Raw genomic sequence first — 14,822 nt, forward strand, 5'->3', positions numbered from 1 at the left:
TTGATTACAGTACTTGAGTAAACGTACTTCATTACGTCACTGTTGATCAGTGTGGCTTGTGCTTGTTTACACAGTAATCTCATGGACTCATTCTGTGGGAGTTCCACTGTTGAGGCTGAAGCTTCTGGAGGAATCGCAAGGCCGCTGCTGTGTTTACTTCTTTCTGCGCAGGCGCATCATAAAGTAACTCGATCCGGTCCAAATTCAAAACAGTATTTAATTAAACAATGACGACTGTAAACTGATGATGACAATTACAATCTATAATACACTATCGATAGTATGCATCTCGAGAGCAGAGACCACGTGCAACTCCTCTCACAGGCCCGACCTAGTCGGATCCTGCAAAGCGAACTACCATGGCCTGCTGCACGCCCTCGCAAACAGTCCTTTTATGTCCTTTGATGGTCGGAAAGTGTCCGAAATCTGTCGTAAAACACAAAGGCCGTCTTCTGGGGTCAGTGATTGGCTTCCAATCGCTCTGACGCCTCCTTCATCGATCCACTGCTCATCTCAATGGCTGGCTCCTTGTGACATCACCTCTGACATCACCTCTGACCTGCCCTCTGTCCTGCGGCCGCATGGTGTTACCCAGGAGTCCTCTCTGTTGTTTTATGGCAGTCTGCTTCCCTTCAGTTGTCTCCGGTTCTCCTCCTCCTTTGTTGGTCATTTGTCCTGCACCTCTGTGTCCCCTTTGATGTCCCCTTTGATGTCTCCGAAAAGCCTTGCCTTGAATTCCCTAACTTTCCCTGATGGCTATTCTTTACAGTGTTTAAATCCTCCAGTGTTTATGCATTCATGATTTCAATACATTCAATGTCAATATACTGTAACATATAATATCCTTCATGTAAACATATTAAACATAATTCATTCTTCAGTAAATATTTTGTGACTAACATATTTTACCTTTTATTATTGTGACACCTCTATTCACCACTAAGGGTGTTATAAATTCTACTAAATAATGCTTTTAATTCTTAAATTCTCCACATTACCTTATTTGCATATGCTTTGCAATTAGATGAGGAAGCAGCACTACAGTGTTTTTAGGCGTGGCTCCTGGTGAGCATCAATAATGAATCCAGTGACTCGTCGTAAGAGAAATGGCTCTCTGAGAGCCTTTAACAGAATGAATCGCTGAAAGGTATTCGCCACTAAGTTAACATGATGGAAGAGTGCACAGTATACGAGTCTGGACACATAATATAAAGTGCATAATAACATTATTCACTACTCAAATGAAAACGGGCTGCAATTAACACTGCTGTGATACTCAACAAGGAATGAACACTTTCAGTCGTCTTCTGTTTGTACTTGATTATGAAGAAGTTTGTAATATTTTTACAGTTAAATCATCATTGTGTGAAATAAAGTTTTACTCAAACTTTATCAGGTAATACGTCTCTGAATATCGATGCAGAGTTGCAGTGAAAAGATATAAAGCAGTCGTGTGTTCACGTGAACGGAGCAGGTTAAAAGCATTTGACACATCAGCAGCTATACGCATGTAGTTTGTAATCATTTGATAATCATTTGTAGTGAATTCTCTCTCTCTGAGCTTATTGTTTAGTCACTACTTGTTCGCAAAAATCAGCACAAGAAGTCAGTTTTTGTTTAGGAAGTTTTTAGAAATGTATTGTCTTGTGTTCATAAAAAACACAAAATATATATATATATATATATATATATACATACGGTATATATGTATATAAATATATATATACATATATATATATATATACAGTTTATATGTATATTTTAGGTGGGCTCCCAGAGAGCTCCCAGAGCTTAATGGTTAGTGCTGTCTCTGTTTCTGTACACAGTGTACAAATGTTGCCTACTAAAAGACTAAGTAAGTCATAATGTTTGGTGTGTGTCCCTTATGATTGAGTACTAATCCTTAACCCCCCCCCCCCCCCCACACACACACACACACACACACACACACACACACACACACGCACACTGTGAGGATGACATGATAAAAATCTCGAAACAAGGCAAAATCCTTTGCAACGTTTTTCATTTTTGTGTGATGATGGGTTATTATTATGTTATGGTTCATTAGCATATTTCATATTCAGCCGGTGTGTGGTTCTCGTGAAGCTATCCTCAGCTAGTAGTCATCGTCGACAATAAGCAGACATCCATGGGTCGGTGTGAGGGCTTCAAAGAGCGCAGTGACACGTTTAAATGACGTGTCGCACGCTCGCATGCAATCCGTCAAATCATCAAAGCTGCTCTCCAAATGTGTCACGCGACCAAACCAAACAAACACGGGCAAGTGTTGCTTTGTCAAAACTCTTGGATGCAGGAAGAAAACTCCTCCGGTTGTCAGCCGCATGAAATATGTAACTCACTCACTCTCTCTCTCTCTCTCTCTCAAAAGGCAGTAAAAACAAGGGGGGAGAAGATGAAAGCGGGGTTGAGCAGCTTGTTCTTTCTCCCCGTCTCTCCTGTCATGTTCACCAGAGAGTTTCGATAGGTGTGCGCACACACGCACACTCGTGCTCAGAGGCATAGACACGCACGTGTAGCGTAGTAATAATTAGATTTCACTTCAAAGAGCCACGCGGTTGTTGCGGTGATTGGCTACTGAAACTAGCAAGGTGAGGGACTCTGGGACCGTTCTCTGCTGTTCTAATACTGCGGGATGGGCTGTGCATCACTATGCGTGTGTGCGTGTGTAGATATTTGAGTCACCAAAGTTCCCAGCATGCATATCGTGCCTCTTGTTTTGACACGGGTCGAGTGGTGTTCCGCTCTTGTCCTGCTGGCACGCATGACAACGTTTGCAAGGCTAGCCAACGACCTCTGAACCCCCAAAACCCTGCAGGGTTGAAAAGCATGTGTTATATAAAATAACCCAAAATACACTTCATTTATGGTATGTGGTGGTGAGAAGTCGAGTCAACGGAAGAGAAGTGAAGAGCTGCTGACAAATGGTGCATACAACCAGCAGCATGTGTAAATGACAGTTTGTACTGAGAGGGCTTGAAGCCACTAGAGCAGTAGTGGCATACTAACAGTCTTCCAGAATTATATTGCGATATCTGTAGAAAATGTGAAAAAAGTTAAATAACAAACAGCAATCTTTTATCCAGGAGACCGCTGTTGTTATTTCAACCTAAACGACGATCTTTTCCTAAACCTATCTAAGTACCGTTGTTGCCTAAACCTAACTGAGTTGTTTCCTTTGACGGAAGTTTATTTTGAAAAGCCTGTATGCATGTAACGAGCGGGTTTTGAAACTTTCGTGGGACAATTAAGCTATCATTCGTATCGTTGTTAAAGGACACGTTGTGTATGTATAAAATCCTTTAACGTGGCCAGTGTCAGAAAAGACAAAAATATGGAACGATTGCATATTTGATAAACTGGAGTTACAAATGGCAACAAAGCAAAGTTATAATATTCATAATGTTATACTGTTACTGTTATAACAGCTGTGTGTGGGTATGTGTTGGTTGACACAATTATGTTGTGTAGTGACAAGTGAGGATGACAGAACTGTATCCTTCTCTCTCCTCTGTCAGAATCACACACACACACACACACACACACACACCCCTTCTACTGGCAGACTGATTCAGGGAGAAACAGCCCCTTCTTAATTACTGCCATGCTAATTGAATCCCAGTGTGAGTGATGTATGGGGACAGGACTCTATGACAGAATGAAAATGAAATAGTATTAAGCAGCCAAGGAGATAATCCATTTAGGAATGTCTGGGAAACGAGAAGGATTAGTTAATGCAGCACCATATGGCTCGCTTGTCACAAGACATCAAAGTTGTTTGAGATCTAAAATGTTTTCATTCTCAGTCTCTTTACCAGATTTCTTAAAGAGACAGTTCACCACAAAATCATAAATACATATCTGGATTACCATTTAACAATCGAGATTGAAATAAACACAGCACTGCTTTCGCTTCCATGTAGAAATATTTGCATCAAAATATATCTTACGAATCAAAAACACAAATGGCTGGCCAGTATTTCCAGTATTAATAAGGCCTACACATACAATATGTACCCGTTTATGCATTTTCAGATCATTTAATGTCATAAAACTACAGTATATTATCGTAATCTCTACTTTGCAGCCTTGAGGAGTAATCCATCTAGTGGGCTGCTTTGGTACAAAAATGGTAAAACAATATTTTTTTGTGGAATTTACAAAGCTAATTATTTTCATATTTAAATGTGATCAAAAACACACAAGAATAAAATGCGTAATTTGAGTGACCAGTTACGTTTCAATGTCACGTGTGGCGTGTCAGCGCTTGTCGTCACGATCTCATCACTGTGAGTCTGACTTCAGTGTGATCCCTTTGCTACCGCGTGCAGCAGAGCAGACCCTCCACCAATTACCGTTGGCTTGGCTCATCTGTTGCCGGGGGCAACGCAACCTGCAGAGGAAGGAGGGGCGCTCGTTTCCGCCGGTGATCTGTGGACACAAACCAACACACGGCCTCTCTCCCACAGGCGATATGCAGAACACATGCAGGGAGCGTGGACGACACAGCTGCCTTTTACTGCCTTTATCGGCTCTCATCTTCTCTTGCTCCCCCCCCTCCTTCCATCATCTAGTACTCCAACCATGTCCTCGGCCTTCCCTCCCTTGTGTCTTTTGTTCCCCTCTCTTGTGTGTCCCTCTTCCATCTTTCCTCTCATCGTGTCTCCCTCTCTCTCTCCCCCTCCCCTCTCACCCCAGCAGACTGCAGATGGTGCTTAATGGACGCATAACCGAGCGTAACTGCCTCGTGAATTATTCCACAGGCACAAGGTGAGCCATAGGACAGCTCCATATGCGGTAGCACCGAAAGGTAAGCGCACAACTACAGGAAGTAAAGCACGCAACATATCAACCCAACTCTAAGGGTTCTTCCTACTCATTAACTTCCGTCACGATTAATCACTTTGCTTCATTAACAATCAAGGTTTAACCGTGACAGACGGAGAAGATAAACTTTCTGAAATCTGTATTTGGCTGCCTTCGCGTTGGGCTTACGAGCAAGGCAGTTCCTGGTCATTTTAGTCCCGGGACTACTTTTCAAGGAGCTAAAAGGTTCATTCTGCCCATTGCTGTCTGCCTTTCCATAGCAGTCCAAAGACCTGCGACTGTTAAGTCAGATTAGTCCGCTGATGAGTGAAGAAGGAACCTGACACAGGAGGAGGGCTGCTGGCTTAAACGCACTCTGTAGTGTATGAATGCAAACAAGTAGCTTTCATTTAGTATCGGTAATATTTAGATCCGTTTGTAAAGTTCTGCTTTCAATGGCAGAGCCACATTAAAGCTTTGATTTGCTAAACAATAAAACATGGAATCCTCCAAGATGTGTGAATGCTTTTTTTATTGACACAGTATATAATATTTAAATATTGAGGAAATGGAACTGAAATCTGAAATACCCATTGAGACTTATTGAAAAGGCTGAATATGTAGCTCCATAGATTTCAAGGTTAATTACAATTCGTTGGCTGGATGGAGCAGAGCAGGAGTTTCCCTCTCACCTCGTAGGTCCACTGCATGTCTGCTGCCTGGAAGAAGTGGAGAGAGCTGTCAATCACAGAATGTCTGAAAATTGTTAAGTTTGTGTGTATGTGAATGTTTTTTTGTTTTTAAAGGAAACTACAGAAAGAAAAGTCAATGAGATTATGAGACTATAAATCATTTGCATACCTGGATGGTTAGTCTAGCCGTGTGCTGGCTATGTGTGCTGGGTGTGAAGGACACAGTGATGAGGGCTCCGGTAGATCCGACAGGAGGCAACATCCCCGAGGCCGGAGTCACCGTGAAATCATTGCTGCCGCCTGGCAGGAAGGCTGCAGTGAACGGCTCAGACCTCCTGGAATGGGAACGGAAGTCACTTTTCAACACAAGTACTTTCTCAGGGGACAAAGAACCCTGAACCCTCTGAACCCCAAAGCCCTCTAAACCCCAAAACCCTCTGAACCCCAAAACCCTCCGGCAGGATTGAAAAGCATCTTTAAACAACGGCCAAAGCAACACAGTTTATCATAGCCAGAAGCTCTGTTAGCTTTCGCTACTTCTAGCCAATGACTGTGCTGTTTCCATGGAGGTGCAGGACTTATGGATTGCAATTAAAACCAAGGCCACAGAGAGTGAAACGTTACATAAGCAAAAAAACACCCTGAAACTGCTTGGGGTTCAGAGGGTTAAATGACGGAGGGAATACATTTAGTTCCTGGTGCTAACAACTTTTAGTTCTATGGTTCAAAAGCTCCAGGAAAAGTTTGATCAAAAAGGCTTACGTATCTACAGTTATTGTTAGAGAGGTAGTGAATTGTAGTTTGTATACAGTACAAAAATCAGAGGCGAGTAAACACACACCTGGTGGTGCTGGTCAGACGGAAGCCCACGGCTGAGGTCTTGCCCAACTCAGTGGCTTCAGTGAGGATGACATCGTCCACTTGAGGCTCTGTGGAGATGAGAGTGATGGGAAACTCCCAGATCCCCCCGAACACGCGCCGCACAGCGAGGACCGCTGAGCGCCTGGACACACACACACACACACACACACACACACACACACACACACACACACACACACACACACACACACACACACACACACACACACACACACACACACAATAGTTTTTAATAATTGGTCCCAATTCTTACTCAATACTCAAACCACCAGCAAAACCCACTCACGTGCACTCCATTTTACACATGTTTTTGACAACATCTAAGCTAGAATGAGCACGTTTAGTATAGACTGGGGTGGGATGTACGCGTCGCGTGGCGGCACATGACACGTGTTGTTGCTGTTGTGATAAAGGGTTATCTGATCGGTGCTTTGACACGTGCATATATGTGATCCAGCATTCTCAGGCTGAGTCGAAGGCATTTACTATTCTGAACAACTATCTGGTATTGGTAAGAGTTGAACCTGAAGTGTGTATGAAGAAAGAACATGATGGGTGTGAGATTAGTGCATCAACTGCATGTTGGTTAAGAGAAATGTGTGAACGATCCAACTGTAAACCATATTGTTCTTTGTTTGTGTATGCATGTAGAAGTTGTGAAATACCACTGGTATAATAATAATAAGAGTGGTGAATTCTGCAATCACTGGCTAAATACTAGCCACTTGGGAGAGAAAAAGGTTTATATCTCAAACAGTGAGTGCACCGGTTGATTTTACTGATCACCTTCACCCAGAGAAGAGGAATCAGTAAAATGAGCAGCATTGGACTTCAACTGGAATACAATACTAAAAACAGTTTGCTGAATACCTTCGGTCATTCTTCCACTTTAATGTATCTGTGAAAGTGCAACCCGAGCATTCCTATTCATCTAAAGAAACATGATTCATTAAACCGGTCTTTAATATTCCCGCTTCCAGTGCATGGTACTTGGTCTCGACATGTCACCGCCCGCGGCGGAGAAATAACATGCAGACATGCAGATAATGGAAGAGCCTATTAGTGACCCCCCCCCCCCGTCATTTCCTCATGGAGAACTCATTAGCTCTCATAGATATTGATTCTACCAGGGCACGCCTCATTAATGGACTCCACCGATGAAGACGGGAGCTGATAAATGAATGCACTCTTCACTCAGCAGGGGGTCACTAGCAGTGTACAGCAAGGTAGAGGACAGTAGGGAGTAAATACACTGACTGAACAGTGAGACCATGCTGGATCGTTCCATTACATACAAGTTAGAACTGATGTTTTTTAAGTAACTGCAGTGTTTATTTCAAGCAAGAGAGGAGGATGTGATAATGTCCCCTGTGGAGTTTCAGACTTCTAGGAGCGCAAGAAAGAAGTGCGCTTCTCACTTCTACTCAAGAGAGAAGTAGAGTCATTTTCTCACAGACTTCTGTACAATCTGACTTGTTTTTAGACCCAGAGGTTGCCGTCTGTTAACAGAGCAATATGGAGAGAGACAGGAAGAAATGTGTGTTTGTATATTAGTGGGTTTTTATTTCCAAAACAATGCAACTGAGAGCAAATTCGTTCAAAGGGAAACTTTGATGATTTTCAAGCGGCTCTGCGTCACGTGAAGATGAAATGAGGACTTTTTGCCGGCGGGCGAGCGGAGGAGCTCCGGGCGCCGTTTCATCTGCAGTAACACGGAGCCGAGTGAAAATTGCCAAAGTTTCCCTTTCATCTCATCCTCCTCCTGCTCTGACAACAGGTGAGGGAGGTGTGTGTGTGGAGTCCTCAGTAGCTCTAATGCGACACATTTGATCTCAATCATCCTTGTAACTTTGCACCTGTCAAATATTCAGTCTCACAGTGAAACTTGTCACAGTACAGACGCTAAAGGCGCTCTAACTTCAGTTTTACTTTAAGTCAGAAGAAAACCCAAACGTTAACATTCTGCACATGTAGTAATAAATGAACGCAGAGGCCACGCCCACCGGAGAGAGAGAGAGAGGAGATGGGAGAACGAGTGAGGTAGAGGAGACTGTACTTTAGAGGGAGGAAGACAAATGAATGCAGTGTTTATTCACAACGCTGCAGAGAGAGAGAGAGAGAGAGAGAGCTTCCCTCCCGTTGTGTATCTGTGTGTACTTGTTTTGTTTTTCAGACTTATTATTAGCATCCTTTTGTTTATTTTCCTGCATATTTGTTTCTCTGATTTAGTGTTCTTCCTCTCGTGTGTGTGTGTGTGTGTGCTTTTTGACTTTCAAGGTGTTTGTGTGCTTCTGTCGAAGTCTGCATAACACTCAGTGTGTGTATATTTGGTTCTCCCTGGTAATGAGTGTTGATGCATCTCTGAATTTCTCTCTGGACTTTTTTGGCTTTGAATGTGGTTTGTGTCTCTCAAAATGTGCTTTCTTTTTTTTCTATGTGCATTTGTGTGTACAAGGATTTCTCTTGAGTGTGCGAGGTAACACAACCTGTGGACTGGTTGAACAAGGACAACCGGATCCAACCCAAAAGCAGCTGAATCTCTGCTCCTTGTGCATTTCATTTTCCTGCACACTTGTCAACGTGTCACATTTGTGTTTGTGTTTGTGTGTGTGTGTGTGTGCGTTATCACTGTACCTGCATGGCCTGAGGGGGGCGTAGACCAGGTTAAGCGTGAGTGTTACGATGCCGGTCTCAGGGTCCCTCCTCGCTACCTCTATGGCGGCGGAGAGGCGGTCCTCCACCTCCGAGCACTCTGATTTGCCGTCTGAACGAACCGTGCACAGGAAGTCTTCCGCCATCGCCCGGGTAACTGTGCAGAGGTGGGACGAAGGTGCTGAGCAGGTGTGAGGACCACCAGAAGAAAATGAGAACTTACTTGCTGTACTTGATCTAAACTACAACTTTAAGAATGTAAAATGTTTATTTACATGCTTCTCTATTTTCTATTAGATGTTTGGCAGCAATATGAAATAGATATTAGCGATGGAGTTATGACCTGTTTAACTTCCTAGCACTAGCTCTAAGTAGCTTGTAATAAATACTATTAATGCCCCCAAAAAATGTTTAATCAAAGCAAATACCCGATTGCTGCCTGCTGTCTCGACTCTTCCCTATTTAATAATGTTCTTTGTTTCCGATTAGCTGCTGTAACTAATGACTGCGAAGCATAAATACAACGTGATCAACAATCAATCGCCCGCTGAGCTGAATCAGATCCGGACTCATCTCATCTTGTTATCAATGTAGTAACTGGATGACAATTAAAACAATCTCCTTCTTCATTAAACACACGGACATTTTTACAGCGTCAGGTTGACTCACATACGAATGATCCCCATCCCTTTAATGCAGCAAGGACGCGTGATACACATTTTAAATTTGGGGGAAAGTGAGCACTGGTATTGGTATTGAGAGACACCTTGAGTTTTCTCAACAGAATCGCTATTGGAAGAGAAAAAGACAAATGGATGCATTTGATATTTACAGACAGTCTAGATCTATCCTTTAGCACTGTGGTCTTGATCAAATGTTTTGCACATTTGTGGTAAATTGCTGTTATTATTCTGTAATCTTTCTGAAGAGCATTCCTCTCTTTTTCTGCTGACAAAGTCAGAATTACAAGGTTTAAAGGTTGAAATCCTTAAAAGTGTTTTCTGATATTGCAAGAGCACTCTGGAGTAACAATCCCAAACTGGCACAGACCTTCCTGTCCTTTCCGGTCTCCGTTCCCCGGCACGCACCCAGTGAGCAGTACATCCACCTTCCGTTCCAGCTGGCAGCCCGCTTCACAATGGAGCGCGCCAAGTGGAGAGTTCTCAACAGGCGACTCCATGGGAATCCCACGGATAGGGTAAATCCAACAGATGGTTGGCTGTTCCTGCTCTGACCTGAAATATTAATTTTTTACACAGTATTTGGGATCAGCAATGAACCAGTACAGGATTTGAAAATATGCCAGGCATTTAACCAAAAAGCGAGGAACACTTTTGGAAGACGTGTGTGGGTGTGATGTCTGAGTGACCGGTACAAATCAAGCTTTTAATGTCCTTCACGTCCGTTTCAACAATTCCCTGTTTTGTTGACAAGTAAGGCTAATTGAACTTTGTTTTGTTTCCTGGCTATGCAGCAATGCCTGGGTGTAGGAACAGCAGATGCTAATGAGCTTTACTGCGATCCGGCATGGACTCAGACAGCTTCTCATGCAGGCAATGAGACACACACACACACACACACCTCACGTCGTCTGTACTGAAGGTACTGCTGCTGGGCTTCATCGTGATGCAGAGCCAGGCCTGTTGGAGCTCCATAGACTTGGGCGCAAACACTACAGGCACATGGAAACTGGCCCCTTCACAGATCTGTATACCTGCAGCCAAGATGGAGGACAGACATCAACACTTCATTAAAGTTGTGTTTGAGCAGCTGGCATACAAGGCTTTAATCTTGGTATTAGTAGATTTAATTATGTATTAAAAGCTAATTAGAGCTAGTGTTCAACTACGCTCTGTTACGCCACTAATTACATATGGTTCGCATGATGACATCTGCAAAACCATCGAGAATGATTTCAAATTATAAAAAACAAACTTCGACTTGTAAGAAAACGTTCCTGTCGTCTCAGGTGGATATATTTCCAAGCTGATGAAGACTAACAGCTCTCCACACTCCTACTGTCAGTTAGTGAAGCCTTAGATAAAAGGACATTCAGCACGGCTTCCTTTGAATTTGAAGACACACTGAACATTTGCCAACAGATTTCAAGACATAACCTTGAGAGGTTTGAGAAAGTGTTATAACTTTCCACTGACTCATGATGGAAACATCTGAAAACAGCTGCCTGCTGCTGCTGGAACAAGGGGAGAGCGGTGAGAATGAGCCAAAACAGTAAAAAGTTGCCTCCAGAAAACAAAGAGCTGAAAGATAAAAGCTGAAGGGAACTGCTGGGTAACATTCACTCACATACACTCAAACACTGATGGCAGAGGCTGCCACAAGCCCATCAGGATCTAAACTAATTCACACCAATGGCACAGCCTTTGGGGTTCAGCATATTGCCTGAGGACACTTCAACAGAAGGACTGGAGGAGTGAGGGATCGAACCGCCAATCTTCCAACTGGAGGGAATTCGCTCTACCTCCGAGCTTTACACTACACTCGGCCACTTGATCCATCGTCCAGAATAAAATATTTATTAGAGAAGCTTTAAAAGCTTTTCTAAACGGAATTCAGCGCTCATCTATTGCCTCCACATGGCTCTCAACATGGAGATGGATGAGCGGCATCTTGCCGTCAGTGATGCTGCGGCTGAGGTGCAGTATCACTTCACAGTTCAGTTTGACTTTCATTTTGCTTTAAAGACAATAATTCAAAGTGGGAACTGTATGTGTTGTCTAGTAAAACAGCTTGATTGAACATTCGATCATATCGTGGTGAAACTCCTATCAGTTAACACACCTTCAGTGTGGCTCAGAGGGAGAGAGAACACCTCCTTGTCCGTAGTGACTTGATGGCAGTCGGGGGCTCGATGCGGGTCCTCGTCTGAGAAGGAATACACACAACATGAACATGTCTGAGTGTGTCACATGCGTGAGTGACAAAGTGTCCGTTAGAGAAAGACACGGAGTGCCTATGACCTGCGAGTGTGATACTGAGCACGGCTGGGAGCTCGGTGGTGTTGGTGAAGGGAACGGTGATGGAGGCGTTGGAGCCGATCGGGGATAAGATGCTCAGAGGCTCCTCGCTCTCTGGAAGGAGGCCACGCCCACTCAACAACACACACCAGTCCTGCAACTGAAGTAAGACAGAGACGGATTAACACACACACACAAACGGCCAGAGGGAGAGAAATGAAGGAAATGAGAAGCATGAACGGAATACAGAGGAGGGAAGAGAAAAAGGATTGTCGTCACAGAAGCGTAGCCGGTCCAATGACATCTTGTTCTCATTTATCCAGAATAGTTGTTATGATTAAGGTCGCTTTCTGAGCTGATGCTTGATGTTTCCACAGAGGGTCTACTTATTGTACCTTGTCATTGTTTATATTGTTTGCGTCACCCAGAGCTAGTGATCAGCCTCCTGTGCCTAAAATGAAATGTACAGCGGGCCAATGAAAAGCTTTACGAGGTTCTCTGACTGTTCCAAGCGTCGTGTGCATGATTTGGAGCAATGAGGCAGTAAATGAAATAGGAGCACCTCCTTAAACTAATTTCAGAGGAAAAAGAAGTGAATTATCCCTGCATCCGTGTGTCCCTCTGTGTTGTGTGTGACGGCTGGGGACAGTGATTTATGTAATCCATTTTCTCTCTGTGTGTGTTTATGTATACCTGAGGGCACGTGAAAGTGATCTTTGCCGCGTGGTTCCCCTCTCCGATGGATGAAGGACTAAAACGGACACCAAGCTGGGTGGAGGAGTGGGGCTCCACAATAAGCTGGAACACACACACGCAAAAGCAGGAAATAGCTTTCATGGGGACAGAAAGGAAGGATATTCTTATATATCACACTGCTGGGCAACACACAGCTTTCCATCCAGATGTACAGCACGTACTTTCCTTCCAACTGACAACAAACTGTGTTATCAGGTGCATTAGAATACGTTTTTTTTTTTAAGAGATGAAATCCAAAAACAAAAACAATCAAACATCCATTGAAGTACAAACAACATCAAAGATAATGGTAAATCAATTTTCCATCAACGGCAGGGGCAAGACTACACCAGATGTATGCTGTGACAAAATGAAGCTTTAATGTGAAATAATGGAATGGAATACTAAAGTGATGAAAGTAAGTGTGTGTATACTAACAGTGTTTCCTGATTCCATGTGCAGCGAGTAGTGTCTGGGGTTACTGTTGGCTACGATCAGCTCCAGAGTCTCGGCTGTTGGGTTAACGAGGGGAATGGTCTGGCTGGTCCATCTGACACAAAACACACCGCTTTATTCAGCAATAAAAGCCCTATTTCAACCCCGCAATTGAAATATTGTGTGTCTTGGTGTGGGTGCACCTACTTGCCCATCTGACAGCAGGCCTGTGGGAGCTCGATGACAGGAGGCGGAGTAGCATAAAGCGTCAGCTGATACCAGAACTCCCCGAACAGCTCTGACTGGAACACCACACTGGAAAGAAACCACATCCCAACAGACTACATTGGTCAAGACAGACAAATACATTGATGGGTACATTCCATTACAACGCTCACAACAAGGTATGTAGAATATTGTATGCAACTATGAATGGTCATGGTTGCAAAATAGCCTCAGATTCAGGCCAAATACAACTTTTTAGATTGATCACACAATCATAGATTGGGTAGAGAAACTCTTTTTTCCTCCTCCTCTAAAGATTAGGTGAGTCTTACCTGCCTGTGCTCTTCCCTACTCTGCCAGGAGAGAACATAACTTTGTAAGTGAGAGTGTCCCGTGGGGGGATTGAAACCCGGTTGGCCCCGCTCAGCTCGTCTCCTTCCAGGTACACATCCAGCATCAGCGGCTCTCCTTGTGGGTTTTTGACAGGGATCTTTATGGACACTGAGCTCTGGGAACACAGCATTTCAAAGATGACACCTGTTTTTTTTGTTACCCCTGTGATGTTCTGATGGCCTTTTGATCTTAATATAGAAGGAAGATTACATTTGTCGGTAACAGTGGCCAGCAGCAGAACTTTAAGGCCTGCATGTTAACAATGTAATAATATCTAGACAGGTAGAAGGCTTTAAGAGAGGCACTTAAGAGTGTACTTGTGATTGCAGAACGTACCTGGGCAGCACATTGTACATCTATGACCTTGATGGGTGCTGCTGGCTCACAAATTATTTCTAGAGAGAAGTACACCTCGTAACACCCGAGAACACTTCCTGGATGACAGGCGCACACACACACACACACACACACATATAGGAATCCATTAAGAATGCAAAAACCTGTGTTCCCACACTTAACATTCTCAAGTCTAGGGCAAAAAACATTTTTAGTTACTGTTTTTTAGTTGTAAAAGTGCACTAAGCTTACCTTTGTGCTCGTCTGCGTCCTGCATGTCAACAATTTCTTGAAACGACACACATCCTGCAAGAAGAGTTAAGGATAAAGTGTTCCGTTTTTTATTGTTTGTTTAACTTTTGTAATTGTTGATTTAGGTTTGATACAATTCATGAATCCATCATCACCTGCCTTCCCTGTTACATACTAACAAACACGCAGCGAGAGAGAATTCACCTGTCAGTTTTCCTCGTTTCCATGGTGACACAGCTAGGGTGTATGGAGCGCTATGACCAGAGTTGATCTCCAAGGAGGGGGGGCCACCCACAACAGATAGGTCTGTCATCACCTGTATGTGTGTGTGTGTGTGTGTGTGCATATGCATGTTCACAAACACAAGACAGAGTTTGCATAAGAGCAAACCTTGTTCTGTTCACAAGTAACAGTA

General features: G+C 43.5%; 1 protein-coding gene across 1 annotated transcript in view; it reads right to left on the bottom strand.

The window, feature by feature from the left end:
- Positions 1 to 14,822, bottom strand: part of LOC306715310 (cilia- and flagella-associated protein 47-like) — a gene marked incomplete at both ends in the record, with an annotated part of 56,800 nt that overhangs the window by 10,895 nt on the left and 31,083 nt on the right. The window contains 16 exons of the mRNA XM_079185627.1: positions 4,377 to 4,452; positions 5,477 to 5,546; positions 5,689 to 5,854; positions 6,361 to 6,522; positions 9,036 to 9,234; positions 10,104 to 10,288; positions 10,635 to 10,767; positions 11,856 to 11,939; positions 12,035 to 12,191; positions 12,725 to 12,829; positions 13,205 to 13,316; positions 13,409 to 13,516; positions 13,759 to 13,934; positions 14,156 to 14,253; positions 14,408 to 14,461; positions 14,612 to 14,723. Coding sequence (XP_079041753.1) covers positions 4,377 to 4,452; positions 5,477 to 5,546; positions 5,689 to 5,854; positions 6,361 to 6,522; positions 9,036 to 9,234; positions 10,104 to 10,288; positions 10,635 to 10,767; positions 11,856 to 11,939; positions 12,035 to 12,191; positions 12,725 to 12,829; positions 13,205 to 13,316; positions 13,409 to 13,516; positions 13,759 to 13,934; positions 14,156 to 14,253; positions 14,408 to 14,461; positions 14,612 to 14,723 — 1,997 coding nt within the window. The remainder of the gene's footprint in view (positions 1 to 4,376; positions 4,453 to 5,476; positions 5,547 to 5,688; positions 5,855 to 6,360; positions 6,523 to 9,035; positions 9,235 to 10,103; positions 10,289 to 10,634; positions 10,768 to 11,855; positions 11,940 to 12,034; positions 12,192 to 12,724; positions 12,830 to 13,204; positions 13,317 to 13,408; positions 13,517 to 13,758; positions 13,935 to 14,155; positions 14,254 to 14,407; positions 14,462 to 14,611; positions 14,724 to 14,822) is intronic.

This window comes from Pholis gunnellus (assembly GCF_910591455.1).
Source record: "Pholis gunnellus genome assembly, chromosome: 24".
Classification (NCBI taxonomy): domain Eukaryota; kingdom Metazoa; phylum Chordata; class Actinopteri; order Perciformes; family Pholidae; genus Pholis; species Pholis gunnellus.